This window comes from Heterodontus francisci, chromosome 42 (genome assembly GCF_036365525.1).
Source record: "Heterodontus francisci isolate sHetFra1 chromosome 42, sHetFra1.hap1, whole genome shotgun sequence".
NCBI lineage: Eukaryota > Metazoa > Chordata > Chondrichthyes > Heterodontiformes > Heterodontidae > Heterodontus > Heterodontus francisci.
The window spans coordinates 3,446,125-3,472,857 of NC_090412.1; the positions used below are offsets into that span (position 1 = coordinate 3,446,125).

General features: G+C 41.9%; 1 protein-coding gene across 7 annotated transcripts in view; it reads left to right on the forward strand.

Annotated features, from left to right (window-relative positions):
- usp54a (ubiquitin specific peptidase 54a) overlaps positions 1-26,733 on the forward strand; it is a 177,397-nt gene that overhangs the window by 124,696 nt on the left and 25,968 nt on the right. For 5 of the 7 annotated variants that reach the window (XM_068020393.1, XM_068020394.1, XM_068020395.1 and 2 more), the window contains exons 8-14: positions 3,585-3,731; positions 10,565-10,714; positions 11,541-11,706; positions 13,188-13,358; positions 15,389-15,532; positions 15,673-16,363; positions 17,082-17,215. In XM_068020393.1, coding sequence (XP_067876494.1) covers positions 3,585-3,731; positions 10,565-10,714; positions 11,541-11,706; positions 13,188-13,358; positions 15,389-15,532; positions 15,673-16,363; positions 17,082-17,215 — 1,603 coding nt within the window. The remainder of the gene's footprint in view (positions 1-3,584; positions 3,732-10,564; positions 10,715-11,540; positions 11,707-13,187; positions 13,359-15,388; positions 15,533-15,672; positions 16,364-17,081; positions 17,216-26,733) is intronic. The other 2 variants (XM_068020396.1, XM_068020399.1) reach the window with 1 other exon arrangement.

Sequence of the window (26,733 nt, forward strand, 5' to 3'; positions counted from 1 at the left end):
TTTGAATAATCTACCTAATTTAAATTAATTGATCTATATAACTGGGCGCTTGGCTTTATTTTAAAAAAGTGTATTCTCTGTTTATTTTTGAAAGGTATCTTTCTGTCATAACTTTCCAGAGCATTTTTTAAAATGTGCTTGAAAGTGTTCCTTTAAATTTTATGCATCTTCATTTCCTTTTTTCTTGCCCTAAATCTCTCTCTCCTCCCTTCTATTCCCCCCCCAAAATTAAATGTCCAGATTTGTCTAGGTCTAATTATGATGTCACTTACACTCAGAGGCACGTAGTTTGGACCATTGCTGCAACTTCACCTAGCTACCCTATCGTTCTAATGTAAGGGAAAGCCATAAAGATCAGTGCTGGGTCTGCTCCCATGTTGTGTCTAATGTAAGGACACAATTGGTCTCACTCAGTTTGACTTGAGTTTTAATACAGTTTTGTGTAATGTTGCTGTTCTCCCTAGCAACAAACCTGTGTGTTGAAGCAGTGTCTTTCACTGATCATGGCTGAAGGTTTCCCTAAATGTCTGAGGCATTAATTGTAAAATTGTTTTCATGATTGTCAACAATTGTGCTTATGGTATAGGAAGTGTTTTTCTCTTTTTCTTATATAAGAAGTTTCCTTTGCCCCATTCAGTTTTAGATTGCTATAACTTGACAGTTGCTGATTAGAAGAAACCCTGTACATTCTGCCTGTTAATCCAGAGTTTGCCGCAGGCAGTTCATTTTATGGGGGTTGGGAAGGAGAGGAAAGGCAGCAACTGGCCTTAATGAACAGCAGTGTACAGCAGCTCTAAGAATATTTTCAGGTTCAACCACTGCAAATATTGGTAGCCATTTCAACTCTTGCTGCATTGGTTTGAGATGCCAATATTGGTTACATAGACCTCTGGGTCTTAATTCAGTTAAATGTTATCTACTAGAGTACATTATTCCAAAATGGATGAATAAATTCATCAAGCTGCCCATATGGAGGGTAAATCCTGAAGTTAATGCTTAGAATATATTGCACTGTTGCTGAGCGTATTATTGCTAGTGACTGGTAATCGATCATTGGTAGTAGTTAATTAGAAACTGAAAAGGCTCTTTTAAAAGATGTGACATCTTTTTGCGTTGCCTTTTGAACATGCTTGTGGTATATCACAGTGAATTGATCACTGTAAGCAGCTCAGCAGAAACTGCACAGTTCAGTTATTAGTTTTCTAACCAGGATTGTAAACCTTTGTGCATATTCTTTGCAAATTATTTATGATATAAATGAAATAGAATGACATAATTGGGACTTCATTATTAAATGAACAATGTTTTAGACTTTTACACAATGCTTGAATTACCACCAAACCAAACCTCCGAGACTGCCCAGTAACGTTGTAATGGTTTTTATGACCTCCTTTCATTAGTCCAGGAAGGTATGTGGTATATTTACAAATAAATAACTTTTAACACAGTCTGTTCATTTAAACATGTAGTCAGCATAAGAATTTATTTTCTATCTTTGCAGCTATATAAGTTTTTCAATTATTCTGTTAAATCTGAGAAAAATGGTAGAATGTACTATTTTAATCACACACAAAGCTTTCATAATACGAATCTTTTAGTAATGCAAGTCCCTGCAGACTTCCTTTAAGTTAATTAAAATCTGTAATCAGATTGATTCTTGCAGTTTTCAGCTGTTTGAGGGTTGGACATCAGCAGTGGGGGTTCTGAATGGGGATTAGAAGCAATATTGGCTGGCTGACCTATTCCCTGCCCTCCCCTGCCCCCCCCCCCCACCTTCGTTAAGACTGGCACTAAGCCCAGTTAACACACTCAGTTGATTTGATTGAGGCTGAAAGTTGAACCTGGTGCTTCCTGAACTTATTGCTCACTGAGCTGTTTGGGAGCTTCAGCTTTTCCACTGCCTCTTCAGTGGCCCAGACGAGAGGGGAGAATTTATTTATAATACATACTGTAGTTGTTTGAATAGTGAGTCACCATAATAACTTTTTAGTTGACTTAAACTAAACATGATGAGAGTGCAGAGGAATCGCCTGGAGTAACTTGCTCTCTTCTTCCCCTCTTGTGCTTCTTGATTGTCATCTCTTTCCCTGTGTTTTGGGAGGTGCCTGGTTTCCACCAGATGCCTGCTTAGATGGATGAGATCGGGAACTTACCACAGTATTTGAGTGAACCTGCAGCTTACCATGCTGACATGGCATACGTAAGGGTTGTAGGCTGTATTGCATGTTGTACGAAAAAAGCTTCCTTCTGTGTACAGGGCTGTAATGGAACATTGGAAGAACTTTCAGAAGGAGATGTTTCAGATAGAGGCTAGGTATATTCCAACAAGGACAAAATGTAGGGGAACCAAAGCCAGGACTCATTGGATGACGAGGGAGATAGAGAATATGATGAAACAACAAAACAGCATGTATGATGAATGTCAGATGAACCGTTTAAGTGAGAACCAGGCCAAATATAATAAGTTGAGAGGGGAAGCGAAGAGGAAAATAAGACCAGCAATGAGAGATTAGGAGAATAGAATGCCAGTTAATAATAAAAAGGAACCCAAAAATCTTCTACCAGCATGTAAATAGTAAGTGGGTAGTAAGTGAGGTGGTGGGTTCTATTAGGAACAAAGAAGTTGATATATGCTTAGAGGCGCAGGGCAAGGTTAGAATACTTAATGACTACTTTGTATTGATGTTTACTAAAGGAGAGGATGCTGATAAATATTAGTAGGAACGGAGATGGTGGGTGAAAATTGATAGGCAAGATGTACTGGAAAGGCTGGCTATGCTAAGAATAGATAAGCTGCAATGTCCAGATGGCTTGCATCCAGGGTTGCGAATTTAAGTGGGGGTGGAGATAGGAGGGTTTGCCATATTTTCCAGTCATTCCTAGGGGAGGTGCCAGAGGATTGGAGAGTGGCAAATGTGACACCTTTATTCATAAAAGGGTGGGCATTTATTCCTAATAACTACAGGCCGGTCAGTTTAACATCAGTGTTGGGTAAGGTTTTCGAAACAATAATCGGGGGGAAAAAATCAACAGGCCATTGGAGAGGTTTGAGTTAATTAAGATTCGATGGCCCAGATTTGTAAAAGACAGATCGTGCTTGACTAATCTGAGGGTTCGTGTGCATGTTTCTTAGGCGGCAGAACATATTGAGAGAGATATGGGATCTTGGGCTTCATAAATAGAGGTATTGTGCACAAAAGCAGGAAAGCTATGCTGAACCTTTATAAAGCTCTGGTTAGGCCCCAACTAGAGTATTGCATCCAGTTCTCGTCACCACACTTTAGGGAGGATGTGAGGATCCTTGAGAGGATGCAGAGGAGAGTTACCAGAATGGTTCCGGGGGTGGGGGATTTTAGCTACAAGGTTAGGTTGGAGAAACTAGGGTTGTAGGGACTGACCGGATTGCTCTACAGAGAGCTGGCGTGGACTCCATGTGCCCAATGGGTCCTGTACCACTATGACCTCACCTTGAGCTTTCAATGACTGCTGCCTCAACTCCGTGCTGTTCTTGTTTGTTTTGGTTTTGTAGGTGCCATGAGGAGAACTAAGTATATTTTTAAAAAAACTTTTGATTTCCTTTCCAGAGCAACTGTGGTGAGAAGATCAGAATCCGCAAAGTGTTGATGAACTCCCCCGAGATAATCACTATTGGTCTGGTCTGGGACTCTGATCATTCTGATCTTGCTGAAGATGTCATCCATAGCCTAGGAACATGCCTCAAACTAGGAGATGTAAGATAGTTATTACTTTGTTCCGGGACAATAAGGAAAAAGCAGACTTGTGAATCGAGTACTTGTTTCCATTTTTACAATCGAGAAAGGAGACTAAGTACCAGCAGTAACAAGGAACTGAAAAATAAGTCAAGCTTGGGTTTAATTGAAGTCAAGATGTGGCAAAGGAGAAAATAATGAGGCTTAAGATAGGCAAATCTCTAGTACCTGATTATTTTCACCTAGAATACTAGAGTATTAAAAAAAAAAAAATTAGTGAGTGTATTTTAGTTGCATTTGCCAAAAGACTCTAGATTCAGGAATTGTGCCTTTGGATTTGAAAATTATAAATGCCACTATAGTATTTAAGAAGGGCAGGAGGCAGAATAATAACTGCAGACCCATCAGTTTAACATCAATTGTGAGGAACTTCCTGGAAATTATCAGACACTGAGTTACTGAGCACTTGGACAAGTATGAACTGATCAAAGAGAATTTCTGATGGGTAGGTCCTGCCTGACTAAACTTTTTGAATTTCTTGAAACCAGTAGCAAGGTGCATAGGGGAATGTCTATGTGGACTTCCAGAAGGCATTTGTTAAGGTCCTATGCAAGAGATTATCAGCAAAAATGAAACCATGCAGAATTGGAGACAACTTTGTTACATAGGTTGATAATTGGTTGGGAGGTAGGAGACAGCGATTTGGGAAAGCAGGAAAATTCTCTGGTTGGTGGGCTGTGACAGCTGGTGTTGCTCAAGAATCTCTACCAGGGCCTCAGCTTTACACTATTTATATTAATGACTTGGATGGAGGATTAGAATGTTGTAAAGCTAGGTTAAGGGGTATAATAAGTTGTGTAGATGGGAGCAGGATGTTACCAAGGGACAGAGACTGAGTGAGCAAATCTGTATCAGATGGAATTCAGTGTGGACAAACGTGAGGTAATCTACTTTGGATTTGAGAAAGACAAATTGGAATATTTGCATAATGGTAAAACCAGGAGTAGTGGAAAAGCAAAGCGCTCGGGTACATAGAGAGAGAGAAAGAGAGTTATACAGCACAGAAACAGGCTCTTTGGCCCATCATGTCTATGCCGGCCATCAAGCACCCATCTATTCTAATCCCATCTTCCAGCACTTGGCCCGTAGCCTTGTATGCTATGGCATTTCAAGTGCTCATCTAAATACTTCTTAAATGTTGTGAGGGTTCCTGCTTTTACCACCCCTTCAGGCAGTGTGTTCCAGATTCCAACCACCCTCTGGGTGATGCGCTCGTTCCTCAAATCTCTTCTAAACCTCCTGCCCCTTACCTTAAATCTATGCCCTCTGGTTATTGACCCCTCTGCTAAGGGAAAAAGTTTCTTCCTATCTAACCTATCAATGGCCCTCATAATTTTGTATACTTCAATCAGGTCCCCCCTCAGCCTTCTGTGCTCTAAGGAAAACAACCCTAGCCTATCCAGTCTCTCTTCAATGCTGAAATGCTCCAGCCCAGGCAACATCCTGGTGAATCTCCTCTGCACCCTCTCCAGTGCAATCACATCCTTCCTATAGTGTGCTGTGGCCTAACTAGCATCTTATACAGCTCCATCATAACCTCCCTGCTCTTGTATACTATAAAGGCTCATAAAGGCAAGTATCCCATATGCCTTCCTAACCACCTTATCTACCTGTGTTGGTCTTCAGTGTTCTAAGGAAAGGTACACCAAGGTACCTGTGACCTTCGGTACTTCCTAGGGTCCTACCGTCCATTGAATATTCTCTTGCCTTGTTAGTCCTCCCAAAATGCATCATCTCACACTTCTCAGCATTAAGTTTCATTTGCCACTACTCTGCCCATTTTACCAGCCCATCTGTATCGTCATGTAATCTAAGTCTTTCCCCCTCACTATTTACAACACCACCAATTTTTGTGTCATCTGCGAACTTACTGATCATGCCTCCTATATTCATGTCTAAATCATTAATGTACACTACAAACAGCAAGGATCCCAGCACCAATCCCTGCGGTACACCACTGGTCACAGGCTTCCACTCGCAAAAACAACCCTCGATCATCACCCTCTGCCTCCTGCCATGAAGCCAATTTTAGATCCAATTTGCCAAATTACTTTGGATCCCATGGGCTCTTACCTTAACCAATCTCCCTTGCTGAACCTTATCATCAGCCTTACTGAAGTCCATGTAGACTACATCAACTGCTTTACCCTCATCTACACATCTATTCACCGCCTCAAAAAATTCAATCAAGTTTGTTAGACACGAATGCCCCTGACAAAGCCATGCTGACTATCACTGATTAATCCCTGCCTCTCCAAGTGGAGATTAATCCTGTCCCTCAAAATTTTTCCAATAGTTTCCCTACCACTGATGTTAGACTCACTGGCCTATAATTACCTGGTTTATCCCTGCAACCCTTCTTGAATAATGGTACCACATTCGCTGTCCTCCAGTCTTCTGGTACCTCTCCTGTGGCCAGAGAGGATTTGAAAATTTGTGTCAGAGCCCCTGCTAACTCCTCCCTTGTCTCACATAACAGCCTGGGATACATCTCATCTGGGCCTGGGGATTTATCCACTTTTAAGCCCGCTAAAACAGCTAATACTTCCTCCCTTTCAATGATAATTTGTTCAAGTATATCACAATCCCCCTCCCTGATCTCTACATCGTCCTTCTCCATAGTGAACACAGATGAAAAGTAATCATTTAAAACCTCACCTATGTCCTCCGGCTCCAGACACACATTGCACTTTGGTCCCTAATGGGCCCTACTCTTTCCCTGGTTATCCTCTTGCCCTTCATATACTTAGAAAGTGCCTTGGGATTTTCCTTTATCTTGCCCACCAGTGTTTTTTCATGTCCCATCTTTGCTCTCCTAATTACTACCCCCTACACTTTCTGTACTCCTCTCGTGCCTCCACTGTTTTCAGCACTCTGAATCTGCCGTGAGCCTCCTTTTTTTTCCTTATCCAATCCTCTATATCCCTTGACATCCAGGGTTCCCTTGACTTGTTGGTCCTACCCTTCACCTTGACAGGAATATGTTGGCCCTGAACTCTCACTATTTCCTTTTGAATGACGCCCACTGGTCTGATTGTAGACTTTCCTACAAGTAGCTGTTCCCAGGCCACTTTGGCCAGATCCTGTTTTATCCTATTGAAATCGGCCTTCCCCCAACTCAGTACTTTTATTTCTGGTTCCTCTTTGTCCTTTTCCATAGCTACCATAAATCTTAAGAGCTATGGTCACTATCCCCAAAATGCTCCCCCACTGATACTCCTACCACTTGTCCGGCTTCATTCCCTAGGATTAAGCATAGTACCGCCCCTTCTCTTGTAGGACTTTCTATGTGCTGGCTCAAAAAGCTCTCCTGTATGCACTTTAAGAATTCCGTCCCCTTTGAGCCTTTTATACTAAGATTATACCAGTTGATATTGGGGAAGTTGAAATCCTGTACTATTATTACTCTATTATTTTTACACCTGTCTGAGATTTGCCTACATATCTCCTCTATCTCTCCCTGACTGTTTGGAGGCCTGTAGTACACTCCCAGCTAAGTGATTGCCCCCTTTTTGTTTTTAAGTTCTACCCGTATAGCCTCATTTGAGGAACTTTCTAAGATATCATCCCTCCTTACTGCCGGAATTGACTCCTTGATCAACAGTGCAATGCCACCTCCTCTTTTAAACCCTCCCCTGTCACGCCTGAAGATTCTATACCCTGGAATATTGAGCTGCCAGTCCTGCCCTTCCCTCAACCATGTCTCGGTGATAGCAACAATATCATAGTCCCATGTGTTAATCAACTCCCTCAATTCATGTGCCTTATTCGTAAGACTCCTTGCGTTAAAATAAATGCAATCCAATGTTGCATTATTCGCTTGTGCCTTAATAGGTCTATATTTGCTCTGCCTTCCAGACTGACTTAGTTTCTCTTCTATATTTGTGCATCACCTCCTACTGCAGCTCCACTCTGTATCCCATTCCCCTGCCAAATTAGTTTAAACGCCCCCCCCACAAGAGCACTAGCAAACCTCCCAGCAAGGATGTTGGTCCCATTCTGGTTCAGGTGCAACCCGTCCAACTTGTACAGGTCCCACCTTCGCCAGAAACAGACCCAGTGATCCAGGAAACTAAAACCCTCCCTCTTGCACCATCTCTTCAGCCACGCATTTATCTGCTCTATCCTCCTATTCCTATACTCACTAGCGCATGGCACCAGGAGTAATCTGGAGATTACAACCTTTGAAGTCCTGCTTTTTAATCTGCTACCTAGCTCCCTAAATTCTTGTTGCAGGACCTCATCTCTTTCCATGTGAACCATGACCTCTGACTGTTCACCCTCCCCCTTCAGAATGTCCTGCAGCCACTCCATGATATCCTCGCCCTAGCACATGAATGTCTATAAGCTAGTGCACGGGTACAAAAGCAATCAAAACAGATGAGGGGAGGTGGCATAAAATTGGTTTGTATTCCCTTGAGTTTAGAAGGTTGAGGCATGATCTAACTGCAGTCCTTAAAATGACAAATCTGTTTGATTGGGTAGATAGAGAGAAGCTATTTCCTCTGGTGGGAAAACCCAGAACAAGGGGACAAATATTAGAACTAGACATTTTAGGAATGACTTGGGAAGCACTTTGATACACGAGGTAATGGAAATCTGGAACTTTTTGCTTAAAAAGCTGTGGATGCTGGGTCAATTGATATTTTGAAAATTGGCATCAGTAGATTTTTATTAGGTCAGGGCTTCTAGGGATATGGATCAAAGGCAGGTTAAGTGGAGTTGAACCATACTCTTATATAAAATATATATATATGACAACCAGAGCCACACCAATGACTCTTTGCCCATTTTTCATCGATTAGTTTAATATTTGTTTTGTAGACATGTAAGTTTTGTAAAGGTTAAAACTTGTCAAATAATTCCTTGGATACTAAGAAGTGTGTTAACGATTGCACTAGTTTAAATTTAAACAGCAGTGTTTTGTATAGGTCCGTTGTCCACCAGATCCATTGTAGTAATCTTGGTTTTAATGCAGTATATTTAATTTGCTTTTAGTACTGCTTCTTTCGCCACTCATCGCTTTAAATGGAAGCCAGTTGATTTATAATTTTGTAAGCTGATATGTAGAGAAGGCTCCTTTTATTAATGTAAAACTTCATTACCCTTATCAAACCTAGTAGAATTAGTAGAATATTGAGTTAAATAGAGAGGCAAAGTGGGGGGTGTTTGTAGCTTAAGTAAGTTTCTATTTTTGTATGCGCATTATGTTTATGGTGTAGATCGGCTTCTGGGTTACTGATCAGAAAATTACTTAATATTTTGTACATTATCTTTTGTACCTTACTGTGAGGTAGAACAGGTTTTGGCAACAAAAGATTACAGGCTAGTTTTTATGAAGACTTTCATCATTGGGTAAAATATTGAATTAATTTGCTACTTCCAACCAATTGGCAGCATTCACTGCACCACTTTTAAAAAGCGTTGTACACCAGTGTGGCTCACAAAATCTGCTTTCCATGCTACGGTAGGTTTAAAAATTACAGCCATTGTGCAAGGACGCAGTGTACATTAACGTCCACTGTTTCTGATCAGTCTGGATTTTATTTGAGCTTTAGTGTCAATTTTGCCAAAGTAAAACTGGTTTCCAGCATTTTGCCATATTTCAGTTCTATTTTTGGAAGATGGGAATAGCTATTTGCTGGTTACTTTAGCAACACATAAGCTTACAGCTATTTTAAATGCCATTGTACCCAATGAAAACATTTGGCACATTGAACAGGTGTGTGCGTAGTTCTGAAGCTTGAAGAAAGTCTGGAAATGTCCATTAATTTCACTGCACTTTTCTCTAAGTGGTAGCTGTCTGGGCTGGAATGCAGAAAGAAAATCGGCGATGAACTGACTAAATAACTCACCAGTCATAGCATTTGTTATGGTAACTGTGTGTTCCTTTTCAGTAGTTTCCTATTTGAGTATATTTTCCACATTCCACACTTGACTATCATGTGTTATTTCAATACTGTGGAAACAGCAAAAAACTGAAACTCTTCCTGAATTTAAAAATGAATCATAGTCTTATAGTTCTGGGCCCCAGATGATATTTTGCTGTTGGATTCAGATTACAAACTGAAATCATTTCGCACCAGCTCTTCAATTGTAGCATAAATGCAGGCTCAATCTATTGTCTTGGACCTCCACCAATCATATTAAGATTTTACTGCGGTTGGCAAAGAACCAACGTTTAGTATTATTGAAAAAAGATCTTGGGAAACATAATGGATTTAACAGAAAAGCAAATTTTTTTAATGGGGTTGTTAGTCATGTTTTGAGACCATCACAGTTCACCTTTGGCCAGTCTACAGTGAGACAGAAAGAGTATACCAAAGAATGCAGAACCAAATATTTGCCACAGAACTTGCTTATGTTCCTCTCAGACATTTTTTTCCCAGCTCTGCATATACTCTTGTCTTTGAATCCCCTCATTAATGAACATTGACCTGTAAACCACATTGAGTAACTTGCAGAACATTTAGGAGCCTCGCTGCCTGCAACATAGTATGGTTTCCAACAAGGATACACTGTGAGCAAATACAGCACCCTTTGCTCCAAACCAGAAACATTGACTTGCAAGTAAAACTGGCTGATTGTTTGATTCCAAATAGTTTAGTCAATGTGTCACCTTGTGCATTTATTGATGAGACTAAGAAAGATTGTCATTTTGTTTTCTGAAAGGCTAGAACATTAACCAAACAAGGTTTGACATAGACAACTCTCAGCATTGTAAACTAATCTGATTTAGATATAGCCCGTCACAATTTCACCTATCTCCTGTGGATATCCTTTGTATTTTGCAGCTGTTCTATCGGGTGACAGATGACAAAGCTAAACACACAGAGCTCTATTTGGTAGGGATGGTGTGTTACTATGGTAAACACTATTCTACCTTCTTTTTCCAAACAAAAATTCGCAAATGGATGTATTTTGATGATGCCCATGTGAAAGAGGTAGGAGTTCTTTACCTAAAATGCTGCATTTTTGTAATTGATGTATTTTAGTCTGAGTCACGACATTACTGGCCTTTAAGTGCCTGATTGCCTCCTGGTAGTCAATAACCATAATACATGAATGAAGTAACTCTGATGGCCTTTTCTCCAGCTGTCTTATGCTTAGCACATGTCTTTGCTTCCCTGTACATGGTTTAAAATGATGTTTTGAACTGTATATTCTGACAGTCATGTCTGGATGAATCCTGCTGGGAGGCAGCCACCCCCACACTCTGAAGCTGCTTTGCAGTGACGGAGTGCACAGATTCAAGTGTAGAAAGGTCAGAACAGTTTCCCCTCTCTATTTCCTTCTGAATGCTGCAATGTTTAATTCAGAGCTGCATCACTGATGGAGAGAATGTTAAGGTGTGCGATGTTAACTGAATATATCTATGACAATGCAGCCTTTCTTATGGTGTATTAGTAACCTTTGCACTTTCCATTTCACCTCTGTATTCAATTCCCAGCTGAGAATGCCAAATAACAAGTGTTGCTCCTTGCTACCCTTTATTTAGAAAAAACTGAGCCTAAATCTCAACGTAAGCAAATTAATGTACTATGTTTGCTACTGTTGCAAAGAGTAAAAGCTCCAGTTTCCTTACCACACTTAGCCACAAATAAGTTGACACGTAACAAGATTAAGTACAATGTAAGTTTTATGAAGGCCATGTCTTTAGACTTATTTGGATTGTGAATGCCAGTTTAAAAAAAATTGAAACTGTTTCAGTGCTGATGTGGCAGTACAGTAATGACTACAGTGTTGCAACTCTTCATATTTTTGATTTAGATTGGACCCAAGTGGAAGGACGTAGTGACCAGATGCATTAAGAGCCACTATCAGCCGTTACTACTTTTGTATGCAGATCCAAGAGGCACTCCTGTGTCTGTACAGGATCTGCCTGTGGCCGATGTCCATCAGTACAGCAGAACCTGTTATGACAGCGAAGATTCAGGTAATTATGATTTTTATTATTCATGGGTGAATTAAAATCTCTCCAGTTGCTTTTGTCTCATTATGGACAGATTGAGGAACAGGACTATACCAGCGTCTTATTTCCAGGTTCCCCTCGAAGTCACACGCCAGCTCGATTTGGAACTATAATTGCCGTCTATATTCATCGTCCCTGGGTCAAAGTCCTGGAACTCCCTACCTAACAGCACTGTGAGAGAACCTTTACCATACGGCAGAGTTTCAAGAAGGTGACTTACCACCACTTTCTCGAAGGCAACTAGGAATGAGCAATAAATGCTCACCTTGTCATCAAAGACCACATTCTGTGAATTAATTTTTAAAATTGAAGTATTAATGTTGCTTTTGTGTTTTGAAATTGATTTACATCTCTTGTGAAAATGTCAGTTTTTCCAAATGCTCAACGACCGCCTATAGAGACTGTTACTCATGCCTTCATGTTTTCTCTGGGGAAAAGTTGACATCGTTGGTGGGAATGAGAACAGTCTTTCGCCCCAGATGTTCTCATGCTTTTTGAAGGTTGTTCAGAATGCCTTCAATGGGGTCATGGGAGCAGATCATTTGCTAGTTTGTGATCATAAAAGTAGAAAAGGTTTGAAAATGCCGACAAAAAAAACTGTTGAAAGATAACATTAGAAATGCAAGATTGGTAAATGCCTGATTTTGATTCCCAATCTGGACTGTGTTAACAGATTTTAGCCAGTGCTGCACTTGGCCTTTACACTCTTGGTTAGGTTTCCTGCTGTGTGATCACAGCACTGATTGTCCAGGCTGAAAAAAGAATGAGGGGCTGGCTTGGAAGCGATACACCCTGAGGTACCAGAGAGCAACTGTGCCTGCGGAATTGCACCCAAGCAGCAGTTGGACTTTTGGTACTGTAGGGGAGAAAGGGGTGAGAAAATGGGGCTGCGGGTGGGTGGGGGTGGGGGGTGGGGGAGAGGTGGTAGAGGAGTTATTAGTTGCTCACTAAACTTGCCATTAGTTCTCCAGCAGATGTCATCTACAATCAAAGCACACAAACCTTTCATTACAATTCTTAAAAAGGGTGCGGACAATGAGATTCACTCACTAATGATTTAAGATTCTACAGCTATGATGTAAACTGAAGTTTGGGGAAAGTCTGTATCAAGTGTTTACTTGCTAAGCACAATACTTAGGTTTCCTGTTTTTCTTAAATTAACTGATAAACGTGACCATGTAAAATTTATGTTTTGAAGCTATTTCCCTTGAAAATTGCTGAGTTTGAAAACCTTGTGTGTACATTAAGAGTTTATTCATGGGCGCCTGACTGTTGTAAAATGAAAAGGCTTCTATTCCCTCTGCTGGATTTCACTCCCTTAAATGTTTTTGCCAAAACTGGTGCGCAGCAAATCCAATTTAGATGGCAGGTATAACTGTCTGGAATTTGTTGTGTGCTCTGGATAGTCTTAATGACTCATGTTTTTATGGCTTGTTTTTTTGCAGGAAGAGAGCCATCTATATCGAGTGACAGCAGAACAGATTCTTCTAATGAGAGCTACCATTACAAACACAGTCATCATGAGTCAACGGTCAGCCATTTCTCCTCCGACTCGCAGGGTACAGTGATTTATAACATGGAGAATGATGCAGCCTCTCAAAGCAGCAGGGACACAGGTACTATAAATTCAGAAATGCATAGCCCGAAGAATAAAAACAAAATCAATCTTTGGCAGTATATGACAGATCTTATGATCTAGTACAGATCCTTGCAAAATGGATTAAATTAAGATAGTAAAGGATTGTAATTTTAGAAAAGGAAATTTGTGTGGATACAGTGAATTGAAGTGTAATAAAATCTGAAAAAGAAATTGATTCAACTCTCATAAATTTTCAACCCAATGCATGACCCTTTAAGAGTAGGGGTTTTGTTAGACCCTTTGAAAATATAGTTAATTAATATTTTGAGAGTATATGTCCTGTTGAAAGCATTAAACCTTGTTTTTTTTTAAACTTGTGATGCATGGGTTCAGATAAATCAGCTAATGCAGACTTTTATTTATTTATTTAGAGATACAGCACTGAAACAGGCCCTTCGGCCCACCAAGTCTGTGCCAACCATCAATCACCCATTTATAATAATCCTACATTAATCCCATATTCCTACCACATCCCCTCAATTCCCCTACCACCTACCTACACTAGGGGCGATTTATAATGGCCAATTTACCTATCAACCTGCAAGTCTTTGGCTGTGGGAGGAAACCGGAGCACCCGGAGAAAACCCACGTGGTCACAGGGAGAACTTGCAAATTCCGCACAGGCAATATCCAGAATCAAACCCGGGTCGCTGGAGCTGTGAGGCTGCGGTGCTAACCACTGCGCCACTGTGCCGCCCAAATGTGTTGTATTGTGTTGTAGCATGGAATAGGCATGTTCCTTTATCTAATACGTTGATCTGCCACCTGGAATTTAAATAGTAAAATCACTCAAAATAATATGTATCGAGCCTGGAGAACTCCTTGGATATCAGTAACCTGGTCACTTTAACGAGTGGTTACCATGTCTGTTATCTGTTCTGCAATCAGTTGTATTTTACTTGGAGGTTTTGATGCTGCTGAAATCTGTCGCTGCTTGCTCTGCTATGGGCACTCCTAATGATTGATCAGCCAGTCAGGCAGGTCAAACGGACTGGGAGGGGTAAACCTGTCATTGGGATGTGTGATTTTTCTGACGAGGCTCCAGGTAACCCAACAAGCTAATGCTCCAATTGATAGGGTGGTCGTGACTGGGTAAGCAATGGAAAAATCCCGTGCCTTTTATTGGTAAAGCTGCGTGGCTTTAGCTGAAATATAAACAGAAAGTGCTGGAAATACTCAACAGGTCTGGCAGCATCGGTGGAGAGAGAAACAGTTAATGTTTCAAGTCTGTGACCTTTCATCAGAAGTGTTCATTTCAGATTTCCAGCATCTGCAGTATTTTGCTTTTATTTTGGCTTTAACTGAAGTTCAGCAGTAGCTCTGCACATACTTGTCCCTGGACTCTGGCTCTTGCCTAAGCTCTGTGCTTTTAAGTAAGTCAGGTTTCTCACTGTGAGAAGAGAGTATGCGTTCAAAATAGGCAAACAGAAACCATATCTGTGTGGATTTCTCAAAACAGCTACTTGCATTTGTTCAACCCCTTCAATGTAGGAAAAACACCATTGCACTTTGAGGCATAATCAAAAAAAAAACGAACCTATGAAGTAAATATTAGGAAGAACATCCAAAAGCTTTTCGGAAGTGGCTTAAAAGAGGAAAGAGGTGGAGGGGGTTAAAGGACAAGCTCTGGAAGTGGAAGTAGTTGGCCTTTGTATTGACGAGAATGTTGGGTCAGAAGCTCAGCTCGGGGTTGAATGCTTTGTATTTGTGGACTCTCTCATGCTGTCAAAACCTAATTTATTCTTAGTGAGGGAATTGCAATGCTTTGGAGGTATAGATCACTAACTGCAGTGTAATTACAGTCAGAGACATGCCATTGTTTGATAATGACAAGAGCGCTAATATCATGAATCACAGGTAATATTGCTGACAGTATTGACAGCACTATGTTGGCCAATGAGTTGGAGGCAGGGCATCCTTGATTGACTTGTCCCTGCCATATTTTCATTTTTTAAATTATTAATTTTATCTTAAGAAATTGATATTTTGTCTCTGGACATCATATAGACAGTGAATCTAATCAACGACCTCCTTTCAAAAAAGGGATTTCTGTGGATAGAAGACGGAGTTCCAGCCGACCTAGGCACCCTGATAATCGAGGGAAACCAGAGAAATCAGATGAAGTACCGTCCTGTGGCTATCACAGTGAAGGTGAGGAAAGGAATGTATTTTGAACCCCTATTGCGAAAGTGCCATGAATTGTAAGTGCAGGGTGGTGGGTGCTCATGAATAGTGGAGTGCTGCTTTTGTGCATGCTTTAGCCTTTGTGTCTTTCATGTCTGAAATTGTAGGTGAAACATTGAAAGAGAAACAAGCTCCAAGAACTGGACCAAAACCTGCTACTAGCAGGTTGAAGGACTTCAGGGAAACCATGAGCAATATTATTCATAACCGACCTTTGCATAACCAAGACCAGAGTAACAACAAATCTGTTCCAGCAAAGGCAATGGAGCCTGTAGACAATGACAGCTTCCGAATGTCAGGTGGACGGTCACGAGACTGGGAAATGGAAAGCACCAGCAGTGAATCCAAATCGAGCTCATCAAGCAGGTCAAAGACCTATTTGTGGAAACCCAAACGGGAGGTCCTCAATATTGACAGTATTTTCATGAAAGAGAAAAGGAGGGTTGCATGTTACACGCAAATGAATGCGACGTCCGAGGATAACATTAAAGATTGTAACCACAATAAGACTGAAAGTTCAGTAGGAGTTGGATGTCCTCCTTTGACACTGGACAATGCAAAGAATGAAGGAAAAGGTGTACACATAAATAATGAGAGATACGATAAGGCTGGGTATCCTGGCAAAAGTATGCAACAAACAGGGATCCACAGTCTGGGAGAAAATGAATGTTTTATTCAGAGAATGGAGTCTGGCTATGAGAGCAGTGAGCGCAACAGCAACAGTCCAGTAAGTTTGGATACTTCGGTTACTGATGGGATTCCAGGTGGAGTGCACAACTCTAACACCAATCCTTTCAGGTAAATCAGTTGTCTAATTACTTAGCATTTCTTGTTCGCTGTTGGAGCAGGAGATCATAACTTTCATTTTGCTTTATATATGTTAAAAACATTCACTTTCAGGAATTGCCTCTGTATGAAACTTCTAGTAACTTGCAAAATTTTTGCATATATTTTTTCCAGTATCAATATTTTTAAGGGGTAGTGTAAATAAAATTCATTGAGTTTGAGCAAGTATACATTCTCAGGTCAGATACATTTAAAGTGGGCTGTATATTCAGTAGTAGCAGAAAATAGCACCATGGGATTCTTGCTACACTAATAGTCATTGTTTCTTTGGTAGTGAGAATTGAAGTACAATTTACTTTTTATTTTCTGTAGTAAATAAATATATTGGCAAAACCAGTTAATTTTTTTTTTAGTAACGGCATGCATGTGCGTGCATGTACATGATACAAACTATTTAATTCATTTGATATGATAAATTATAAACATTGGTCCAGATGTGCAAAGTAAATATATGATAGTGACACAACAAGAATTATCATAAAAATACTGACTTCACTTTATGCTTGCAATCTGTCCTCCATTGCAAGGTTACACCCCTGTCTGCCTGTAGTCTTAATTTATTTTGTCTTTTACTTTCCTCCAATATGCCGATGGGAATTGCTATAATCTGTCTGTCTCAGTGGGCCTTACAGTAAATGTCAATTTCTCTGAAGCTCTGCTCTACTTAAAGGGAAGTCAGTGCCAAGAAGCCCATCAATTCTGGTCCTTCATGGAAAACTGTTCCTAAATCCAAGAGCAGCAGTGCCTTACAACAGGAATCGTCTGCAGCCTCTAGGAGCTGGCTGAATTTACAGCAGAATTTCAGTAAGAAAACCTTTTATATCCTAATACTGAATATTTGTTTTTTTCTGATGGATGGTAATTGTATTGAAATTGTACTGTGTCTCACTTGTATGTGATGTCGTGACAAAATGACTTGCAGCTTTTTCTCTTTCCCCACTTAAAATTTTGCTGAACAGTTTTTTGCAAAGTGTTTCTTTTAAAAAAAAAACTGTATTTCATTATTAGTTTGAAAATGCCTGCAACAAGATATTGAAGCTATTCCTGATGGTCTTGGCCATCATTTTATTGGTGAAATAACTTTTGCACGAATATTTGTTTGTTTTCAAAGTTTAAAAAGAAAGCGATATGTTGCCTGGTTGGTGGTGTGGCCTTTTCGGCAGTAGACTGATTCAGGTCAACTGGTGAGCAGTAACTCTGAGGAATTGTGTCAGTTGTGAAAATCCTTCCATTTACCCTTCCTTACCCACCCCACCGCCACCACCCCCCCCCCCCTCCACCAACAAAACGTGTTGGAAGAATTTCATTATGCCTGATTTTTTTTTTAATGAAGAATTCCACAAAACCATACATAAGAAACAGGAGTAGGCCATTCAGCCCTTCGAGCCCGCTCCACTATTCAATGAGATCCTGGCTCATCATCTACACCATTTTCCTGCACTATCCCCGTATCCCTCAATGTTTTTAATATGTAGAAGTGTCTTGATCTCGGTCTTGAAAACTCAACAGCTGAGCCTCCACAGCCCTGTGGGGCACAGAATTCCAAAGATTCACCACCCTCTGAGTGAAGAAATTCCTCCTCTCAATCCTAAATGGCCTGCCCCTTATTCTGAGACTGTGTCCCCTGGTTCTGGACTGCCCAGCCAGGGGGAACATCCTTCCTGCATCAATCCTGTTGAGCCCTGTAAGAATTTTTTATGTTTGTGAGATCACTTCTCATTCTTCCAGAGAATAAAGGCTCAGTCTCTTCAATCTTTTCTCATAAGATGATCCCTCCACCTCCCACGAATTAGTTTGGTGAATATTTGTTGCGCTCACTCTGTGGAAGTATACCTTTCCTTGGGTAAGGAGACCAAAACTGCGCACACTACTCCAGGTGCAGTCTTAGCTTCTGGATTTTCGCTCTTGGCTGTAAAGAACCACGTCTATCCCCCGACTATACTGTCCCATACTACCACTACATTCCTTTTAACTCCCCCATTTGAACGGCTTCCTGTACCATGGTGCCGTGTTCAGTCTGCTCATCCACAATACAGCCCTCACTCGTGTCCATTCAAGCTGCAAGAACCTCAGACTTGTTGCTGAATTGCAAGGGCTGAGGCTGCTCCACCACCTTCTCGATCCCCTTAACTGCATGACCCGCAGTCACTCCCTACTGTCTCTGAGCACTGACCAAATCAGACAACCCTATCCGAAGGGCTGTGACTTGATGCATCGCAATGTCTGCAGCTCGGTCTCCAGCTCATCTACTCTGAGCCAAAGCCCTTCAAGCCACAGACACTTACTACAGACGTGGTTGCCATGGATTGCATTGGCATCCAGGTGCTCCCACATGTTGCAGCCATGACACATCACCTGTCCTGCCATCTTTATTGTGTTGATTAAATTAATTAAGAAAAATTAATTTATAATTTCCCTCTTCACCGAACTCCCTCACTCACCAAACTCCCTTCTTCGCACTCTATGCACTTAAGCAGCACTCCGTTTTCACTGAGATACATTGAACGCCAGGAAGTCTCTTGTATAATGACATGGTCAGCTGGTCCATCTGGAGATGCTACTGAAACAAACCAGCCACTGGTTCACAGCCACTGTGAACAAGAGATGTTGCCAGAGCTGAGCATTTTAGTTAAGCACCTAACTATTCAAGCTTGTCTGCATAAGGAACATAGGATATAGGAGCAGAAGTAGGCTATTCCACCCCTCGAGCCTGCTCCACATTCAACTAGATCATGGCTGATCTTCTACCGCAATGCACGGTGAAAACTCATGAGCTGATCACCTGCCTAGTTGACTGCTTTCTGTGGTCCTGTTTTTATGTGCACAAGCTTAACCATTCTGTTGTCAAGAAGTTCACTTGTTTGAGCCCAGCTCCCATTTTTAACTTGAAATTGATTGCCAGATTAACAGGAAAGCTATTTAAATTGAGCCTTTGTGAGTAGTATCAGCAGAACAATCGGTTGTAATGTGGCTGCATTGACCCAATACTACTCTAGCTGCTCCATCTGACACTGTTGCTGCTCCCTGTGCACATACAGGATAGGAAATGTATTTTTCAATTTTCTGGAAAATACACTTATCCTCTGCTTGTCTCCTATATCAGCTGGAGTGTAGCTCCCCAGTAGAATCATAGAAAGTTTAAGGCACAGAAAGAGGCCACTTGGCCCATTATGTCTGTGTCATAGTTTTGCCTGAACTAGATATTTATTCCCCCAGGTACTAAAATTTGGACTTGACTAATAATTCTCATTCTAATTATTTTATGAAAAAAAATTTTGTGTTGTCTACTTGGATGCAGGTTGAGCTGAAGCCACACCTGTTAATGTAAATGCTCCTCATACACCACAGCTATCCGCAGAGCATAAGTATTTGGTGACATGCCGACTTTGCCAAGTCACCCACTGTTGTCTAATCCCTGGATGGTGTCTTAGCTGGTGTTTAATTTGTGTGTTAGTTCAGTTGTTCTTGATAGCCAGTTATCCACAGCCACGAAAGTGGTGGCCAGTGAATAATTTACAGCAAAGAACACATGCACCGTCTAGTGGTGAGAAGTTACTACAGCAGGTGCTTCTTCCTCATTCAGACCACATTTCAGCCACAGAGCATCATAGAGCAGCAAAGCAGCAGGCATATCTTTTAAAAACAGCTCACACATGGACCTAGTGAAAGCCTGGCACCTTGGACATCTGTGACTAGTATGTTGCAAGCTGTCCCATGTTGTTCCTTCCATCACAATGAAAGTGGATTTTAATCATGTAGTTGATGAGCAAACTCCATGACTTGGCACAACAGCTGCTCAAAAACATTACCTGACAGTTTCAAATGAGAAAGATACACCTGTGTATTAAGACTTTAGTGCCTGTCATCAGTTGCTGAAAGAAGTACATGTGCTCAGGAGGAGGTTTAGAGTCACTTGAGCGTGGTGGTGGGTTCCTGCACATCAAACATCTGGGCTGACACTAAAAAAATAGCCTTGAGTTAAGATTTCCTCACATATTGATGTAGCTGGGGGCAAATCAGTTTCCCTGTGCTGTCTTTTAGTAGGGTGATCTTCTCCCAGTCCTACTTTCACACTGTGCATGACTAATGGTGCTCCGGGAGGATATTACAGAAGGTTAGAAGCGGTTTTACATTGGTGGCTGTTATGAATGCCTTTTTGCAAATCTGTCAATGGGAGGGAAATCCACGCCAGTGCCTGGTCTGATCTGCAGCAATCACCTTGATCTGTTTAAGTGAAATAAAATGAACCAAATATACATTCACACAAATCATACCTCAAGACTATCTGAAATTGTGTGCAAAATTTGTTTTCTTAAAACTGTAATTTCCTCCTCATCATTTCTCCTCCTGCTTCCCCCAAAACCATTTTCATAATGAAAACCTAATAATTTACTCCCATGTTTTAACTGGTTTTCATTTCAATTAATTAAAGCTGAAAAGTTGTTAGTCTGCTATGCTGCTTTAAAAAAAAAAGTCCAAACAATTGGGAACAGACACCCGAAGCTGATGCCAGACACCATCAGCAGTTGAAAGTATCCTGCTGTGTAGCCATGATAGCTGACTTTCTGGTTCCTAGTGGTTCTCTAAACTAAGGTCCTAGAACTGTTATGATTGGGAAGGTAAGTCATTCATCAAATCAAAACCAGCCTTGTTATTCTTGGAACATAGCAGGGAGCAGGAAAACTTCTGTGCAGCGCCTAAAACCACAGCCTGTCCAACTCAATCCTGTCTTTCTCATTCTGCCCATGAGCAGGCAAATTTTTTGTGGGGAGCAAGAGGTAGCTTTAACTTTATCCCAGAATGCAAATATTCCAGTCATGGTGGACAACAAGGATTGAAAGCTAGAAACTCCTCTCTCTGGTTCCTTCACTCCCAGCAGTGATTCAGAGAGGCTGCTGCCAGTACTACAGGTAGAGACTCAAGTGGAGAGCCATATCTTGACTGTTTTTGAGGATTTCCCTACATCTTTGCAGATTTTGAAGAATTTATTCAGTTCAATTTTGAAAGTTAGTGTTGAATCTGCTTCAACCACTCTTTGAAGCAGTGCATTTCAGATTGGTACAATTTACTGCATTTTTTAAAAATTCCTAATTTCCCCCGGGACATTTTTTTTTTTTGGAGTGTTTCAGTTGAACCTAAGGGTTATTTTATTGAGTCAAGTTGGTAATACTGCAGCATTCTGGCTTTAGAACACTGGCTATTTGTGCTCCTATTCCTTTCAACCCCCTCCAACACCACCCCCACCCTTCACCCACCTATTGTCATTGACCCTGTCCATTATCCTTGGAAGTTAGAAGTGACCAACAGCTCAGGAGGGTATCCAACAAAATGCGTTGCACATTGTAACTCATAATTTTATGTTGATTGCACACTCAGTTTTGTACAAAATCTCAACAGCATAATTTGTTCTAGTTTTGTCAATAAGACGACTGAAATTGTGTTAAAATTATGCTTGGAAATTGTTGCACTGTATTCAGACTAAAAATAGAACCGTAGTGCTAAATTTGCTCTGATGAGCTCATTGGATGTTGAGATTCTGTTTTGTACTATGTAGATACTTTGGGAAGCTTCCATGTCCCTGAATGGTAATATTAGTGGCCAGCAGTGTCTGGTGGTTAATAGTTTTCCTGGAAGAGCAACACTACAGCTGCCTCTGACAAATGGTCAGTATAATTGATGAGGCAACAAGTCCATTCCTTCCCCCCACCCCAGTGCTCCACACTGGAACCTAACACCATGCCGACAGATGGGCCACATGGATCAGTGATGTGCTGTTGCCTGCAGACTGAACAAAGGATTTTGAAAGGATGGCAGTCTTTGCTTGTTCAGCTGTTAATTTAAAGAACTAAAATTTTCTTTCATTTTGCAAGGATGTTCATGCTAATGCAAGTAAATTGCTCGGGCCTCTAAGTCCTCATTCTGGTTTTGTGTTTACAATTTAAAAATTTCTGAGCTGCAACTTTCAGAAATAAATTTGTACCAAAATCCATGTTTTTCCCCAATAACCTGATTATACTAAACTAAAAAGAATATACTGTCTCAAAATATAAACTAAGATTTTTCTTTTTTTAATCTCCACCCCCACCACCCCTGTGCTGAACATATTGCCTCTTGTCATAAAGTTCAACAAGTGGCAGGCTCCGTCTTATACGTCACTCGAGCATTCATTCTTCATGTGAGATTCTAGACAATTAGAACAAAGAACAGTACAGCACAGGAACAGGCCATTCGGCCCTCCAAGCCTGCGCCGATCTTGATGCCTGTCTAAACTAAAACCTTCTGCACTTCCGGGGTCCATATCCCTCTATTCCCATCCTATTCATGTATTTGTCAAGATGCCTCTTAAACGTCTCTATCGTACCTGCTTCCGCCACCTCCCCCGGCAGCAAGTTCCAGGCACTCACCACCCTCTGTGTAAACGAAACTTGCCTCGCACATCCCCTCTAAACTTTGCCCCTCGCACCTTAAACCTATGTCCCCTAGTAACTTACTCTTCCACCCTGGGAAAAAGCTTCTGACTATTCACTCTGTCCATGCCACTCATAACTTTGTAAACCTCGATCATGTCGCCCCTCCACCTCTGTCGTTCCAGTGAAAACAATCCGAGTTTATCCAACCTCTCCTCATAGCTAATACCCTCCAGACCAGGCAACATCCTGGTAAACCTCTTCTGTACCCTCTCCAAAGCCTCCACATCCTTCTGGGAGTGTGGCGACCAGAATTGTACGCAGTATTTCAAGTGTGGCCTAACTAAGGTTCTGTACAGCTGCAGCATGACTTGCCAATTTTTATACTCTGTGCCCCGACCGATGAAGGTAAGCATGCCGTATGCCTTCTCGACCACCTTATCCACCTGTGTTGCCACTTTCAGTGATCTATGGACCTGTACGCCCAGATCTCTCTGCCTGTCAATACTCCTAAGGGTTCTTCCATTTACTGTATACTTCCCACCTGTATTAGACCTTCCAAAATGCATTTCCTCACATTTGTCCGGATTAAACTCCATCTGCCATTTCTCTGCCCAAGTCTCCAACCGATTGATATCCTGCTGTATCCTCTGACAATCCTCATCACTATCCTCAACTCCACCAACCTTTGTGTCGTCCGCAAACTTACTAATCAGACCAGCTACATTTTCCTCCAAATCATTTATATATACTACAAACAGCAAAGGTCCCAGCACTGATTGCTGCGGAACACCACTAGTCACACCCTCCATTCAGAAAAGCACCCTTTCACTGCTACCCTCTGTCTTCTATGACCGAGCCAGTTCTGTATCCATCTTGCCAGCTCACCTCTGATCCCGTGTGACTTCACCTTTTGTACCAGTCTGCCATGAGGGACCTTGTCAAAGGCGTTACTGAAGTCCATGTAGACAACATCCACTGCCCTTCCTTCATCAATCATCTTTGTCACTTCCTCAAAAAACTCGATCAAGTTAGTGAGACGCGACCTCCCCTTCACAAAACCCTGCTGCCTCTCACTAATAAGTCCATTTGTTTCCAAATGGGAGTGAATCCTGTCCCAAAGAGTCCTCTCCAATAGTTTCCCTACCACTGACGTAAGGCTCACCGGCCTGTAATTTCCTGGATTATCCTTGCTACCCTTCTTAAACAAAGGATTGGCTATTCTTCAGTCCTCTGGGACCTCACCTGTAGCCAATGAGGATGCAAAGATTTCTGTCAAGGCCCCAGAAATTTCCTCCCTTGCCTCTCTCAGTATTCTGGGGTAGATCCCATCAGGCCCTGGGGACTTATCTACCTTAATGTTTTTCAAGACGCCCAACACCACCTCCTTTTTGATATCGACATGACCCAGACTATCTACACTCCCTTCCCTAGACTCCTCATTCACCAAGTCCTTCTCTTGGGTGAATACTGATGCAAAGTACTCATTTAGTACCTCACCCATTTCCTCTGGCTCCACGCATAGATTCCCTCCTCTGTCCTTGAGTGTGCCAACCCTTTCCCTGGCTACCCACTTGCTCTTTATGTACGTATAAAAAAAAGCCTTGGGATTCTCCTTAATCCTGTTGCCAATGACTTTTCATGACCCCTTTTAGCCCTCCTGACTCCTTGCTTAAGTTCCTTCCTACTTTCTTTATATTCCTCAAGGGCTTTGTCTGTGCCCAGCCTTCTAGCCCTTACGAATGCTTCATTTTTCTTTTTGACGAGGCTGACAATATCCCTCGTTATCCAAGGTTCCCGAGACTTGCAAAACTTATCCTTCATCCTCACAGGAACATGCCGGTCCTGGATTCTAATCAACTGACGTTTGAAAGACTCCTACATGTCAGGTGTTGATTTACCCTCAAACAGCCGCCCCGAATCTAAATTCTTCAGTTCCTGCCTAATATTGTTATAATTAGCCTCCCCACCCCCCCCCCCAATTTAGCATCTTCACCCGAGGACTACTCTTATCCTTATCCACAAGTACCTTAAAACTTACGGAATTATGGTCACTGTTCCCGAAATGCTCCCCTACTGAAACTTCGACCACCTGGCCGGGCTCAGTCCCCAATACCAGGTCCAGTACGGCCCCTTCCCTAGTTGGACTATCTACATATTATTTCAAGAAGCCATCCTGGATGCTCCTTACAAATGCTGCCCCATCCAAGCCTCTAGCACTAAGTGAGTCCCAGTCAATATAGGGGAAGTTAAAATCACCCACCACAACAACCCTGTTGCTTTTACATCTTTCCAAAATCTGTCTACATATCTGCTCCTCTCTCTCCCGCTGGCTGTTGGGAGGCCTGTAAGTAAGCCCCCAATATTGTGACTCCACCCTTCCTATTCCTGAGCTCTACCCATATTGCCTTGCTGCATGAGCCCTCCGAGGTGTCCTCCTGCAGTACAGCTGTGATATTCTCCTTCACCAGTAATGCAACTCCCCCACCCCTTTTACATTCCCCCTCTATCCCGCCTGAAGCATCTAAATCCCGGAACGTTTAGCTGCCAATCCTGTCCTTCCCTCAACCAAGTCTCTGTAATAGCAACAACATCATAGTTCCAAATACTAATCCAAGCTCTAAGTTCATCTGCCTTACTTGTTATACTTCTCGCATTGAAATAAATGCATTTCAGACCACCAGTCCCACTGTGCTCAGCAACATCTCCCTGCCTGCTCTTCCTCTCAGTTTTACTGGCCTTATTCACTAGTTCCCCCTCAGTTATTTCACCTGCTGACCTACTGCTCTGGTTCCCACCCCCCTGCCACACTAGTTTAAACCCTCCCGAGTGACGCTAGCAAACCTCGCAGCCAGGATATTTGTGCCCCTCCAGCTTAGATGCAACCCGTCCTTCTTGTACAGGTCCCACCTGTCAAGGAAGAGATCCCAATGATCCAGATATCTGAAACCCTTCCTCCTACGCCAGCTGTTTAGGCACATGTTTAGCTGCACTATATTCCTATTTCTAGCCGCACTGGCATGTGGCACAGGGAGTAATCCCGAGATTACAACCCTGGAGGTCCTGTTTTTTAATTTACTACCTAACTCCATGAACTCCCCCTGCAGGACCTAGTCACTCTCCCTGCCTATGTCGTTAGTACCAATGTGCACCACAACCTCTGGCTGTTCACCCTCCCCGTTCAGAATGCCCCCTGTCCGTTCAGAGACATCCTTGACCCTGGCACCAGGGAGGCAACATACCATCCTGGAGTCTCTTTCACGTCCACAGAAGTGCCTATCTGTGCCCCTGACTATAGAGTCCCCTATAACTATTGCTCTTCTGCGTTTTGTCCCTCCCTGCTGAACAACAGAGCCAGCCATGGTGCCACTGCTCTGTCTGCTGCTGTTGTTTTCCCCTGATTGGCCATCCCCCCCTCTCCCCCCCCACCCCCAAACAGTATCCAAAGGGTATACTTGTTAGAGAGGGGGATAGCCAATTGGACTCAATTAGAATCAGCACCCTTGCTCTAAAGCATCAATTGGGGAACTGAAATGTCAAAACCAGGTACCTCAAGGATGATTTTGAGCTAGTTTATCAGTTGATGTGTTGAATGACTTTAAAGAATGAGCAGTTGATAGAATCAGACGAAAGGGCCACTTGGTGCTGATGAAATATTGCGATTCCTTGAAAATGTTCAGATGCTGGAAAGCATTTAAATACATTTTCCAATTTGCATCCAATGAAATGGCAAATGGTTTAAAGTACACGCGGGAACTCTTTAACAAAAATGTTATCTCTGCATCTTGCCAACATCACAGTTGACGTGATTATTGACATAGCTATGAAGTACTGACCGATGGAAGCTGCAGGTTAATAACCTGTGCTGCACTGGGATTGGATTAATAGCATAGTCAAGAGACAAGGCAGCAAACC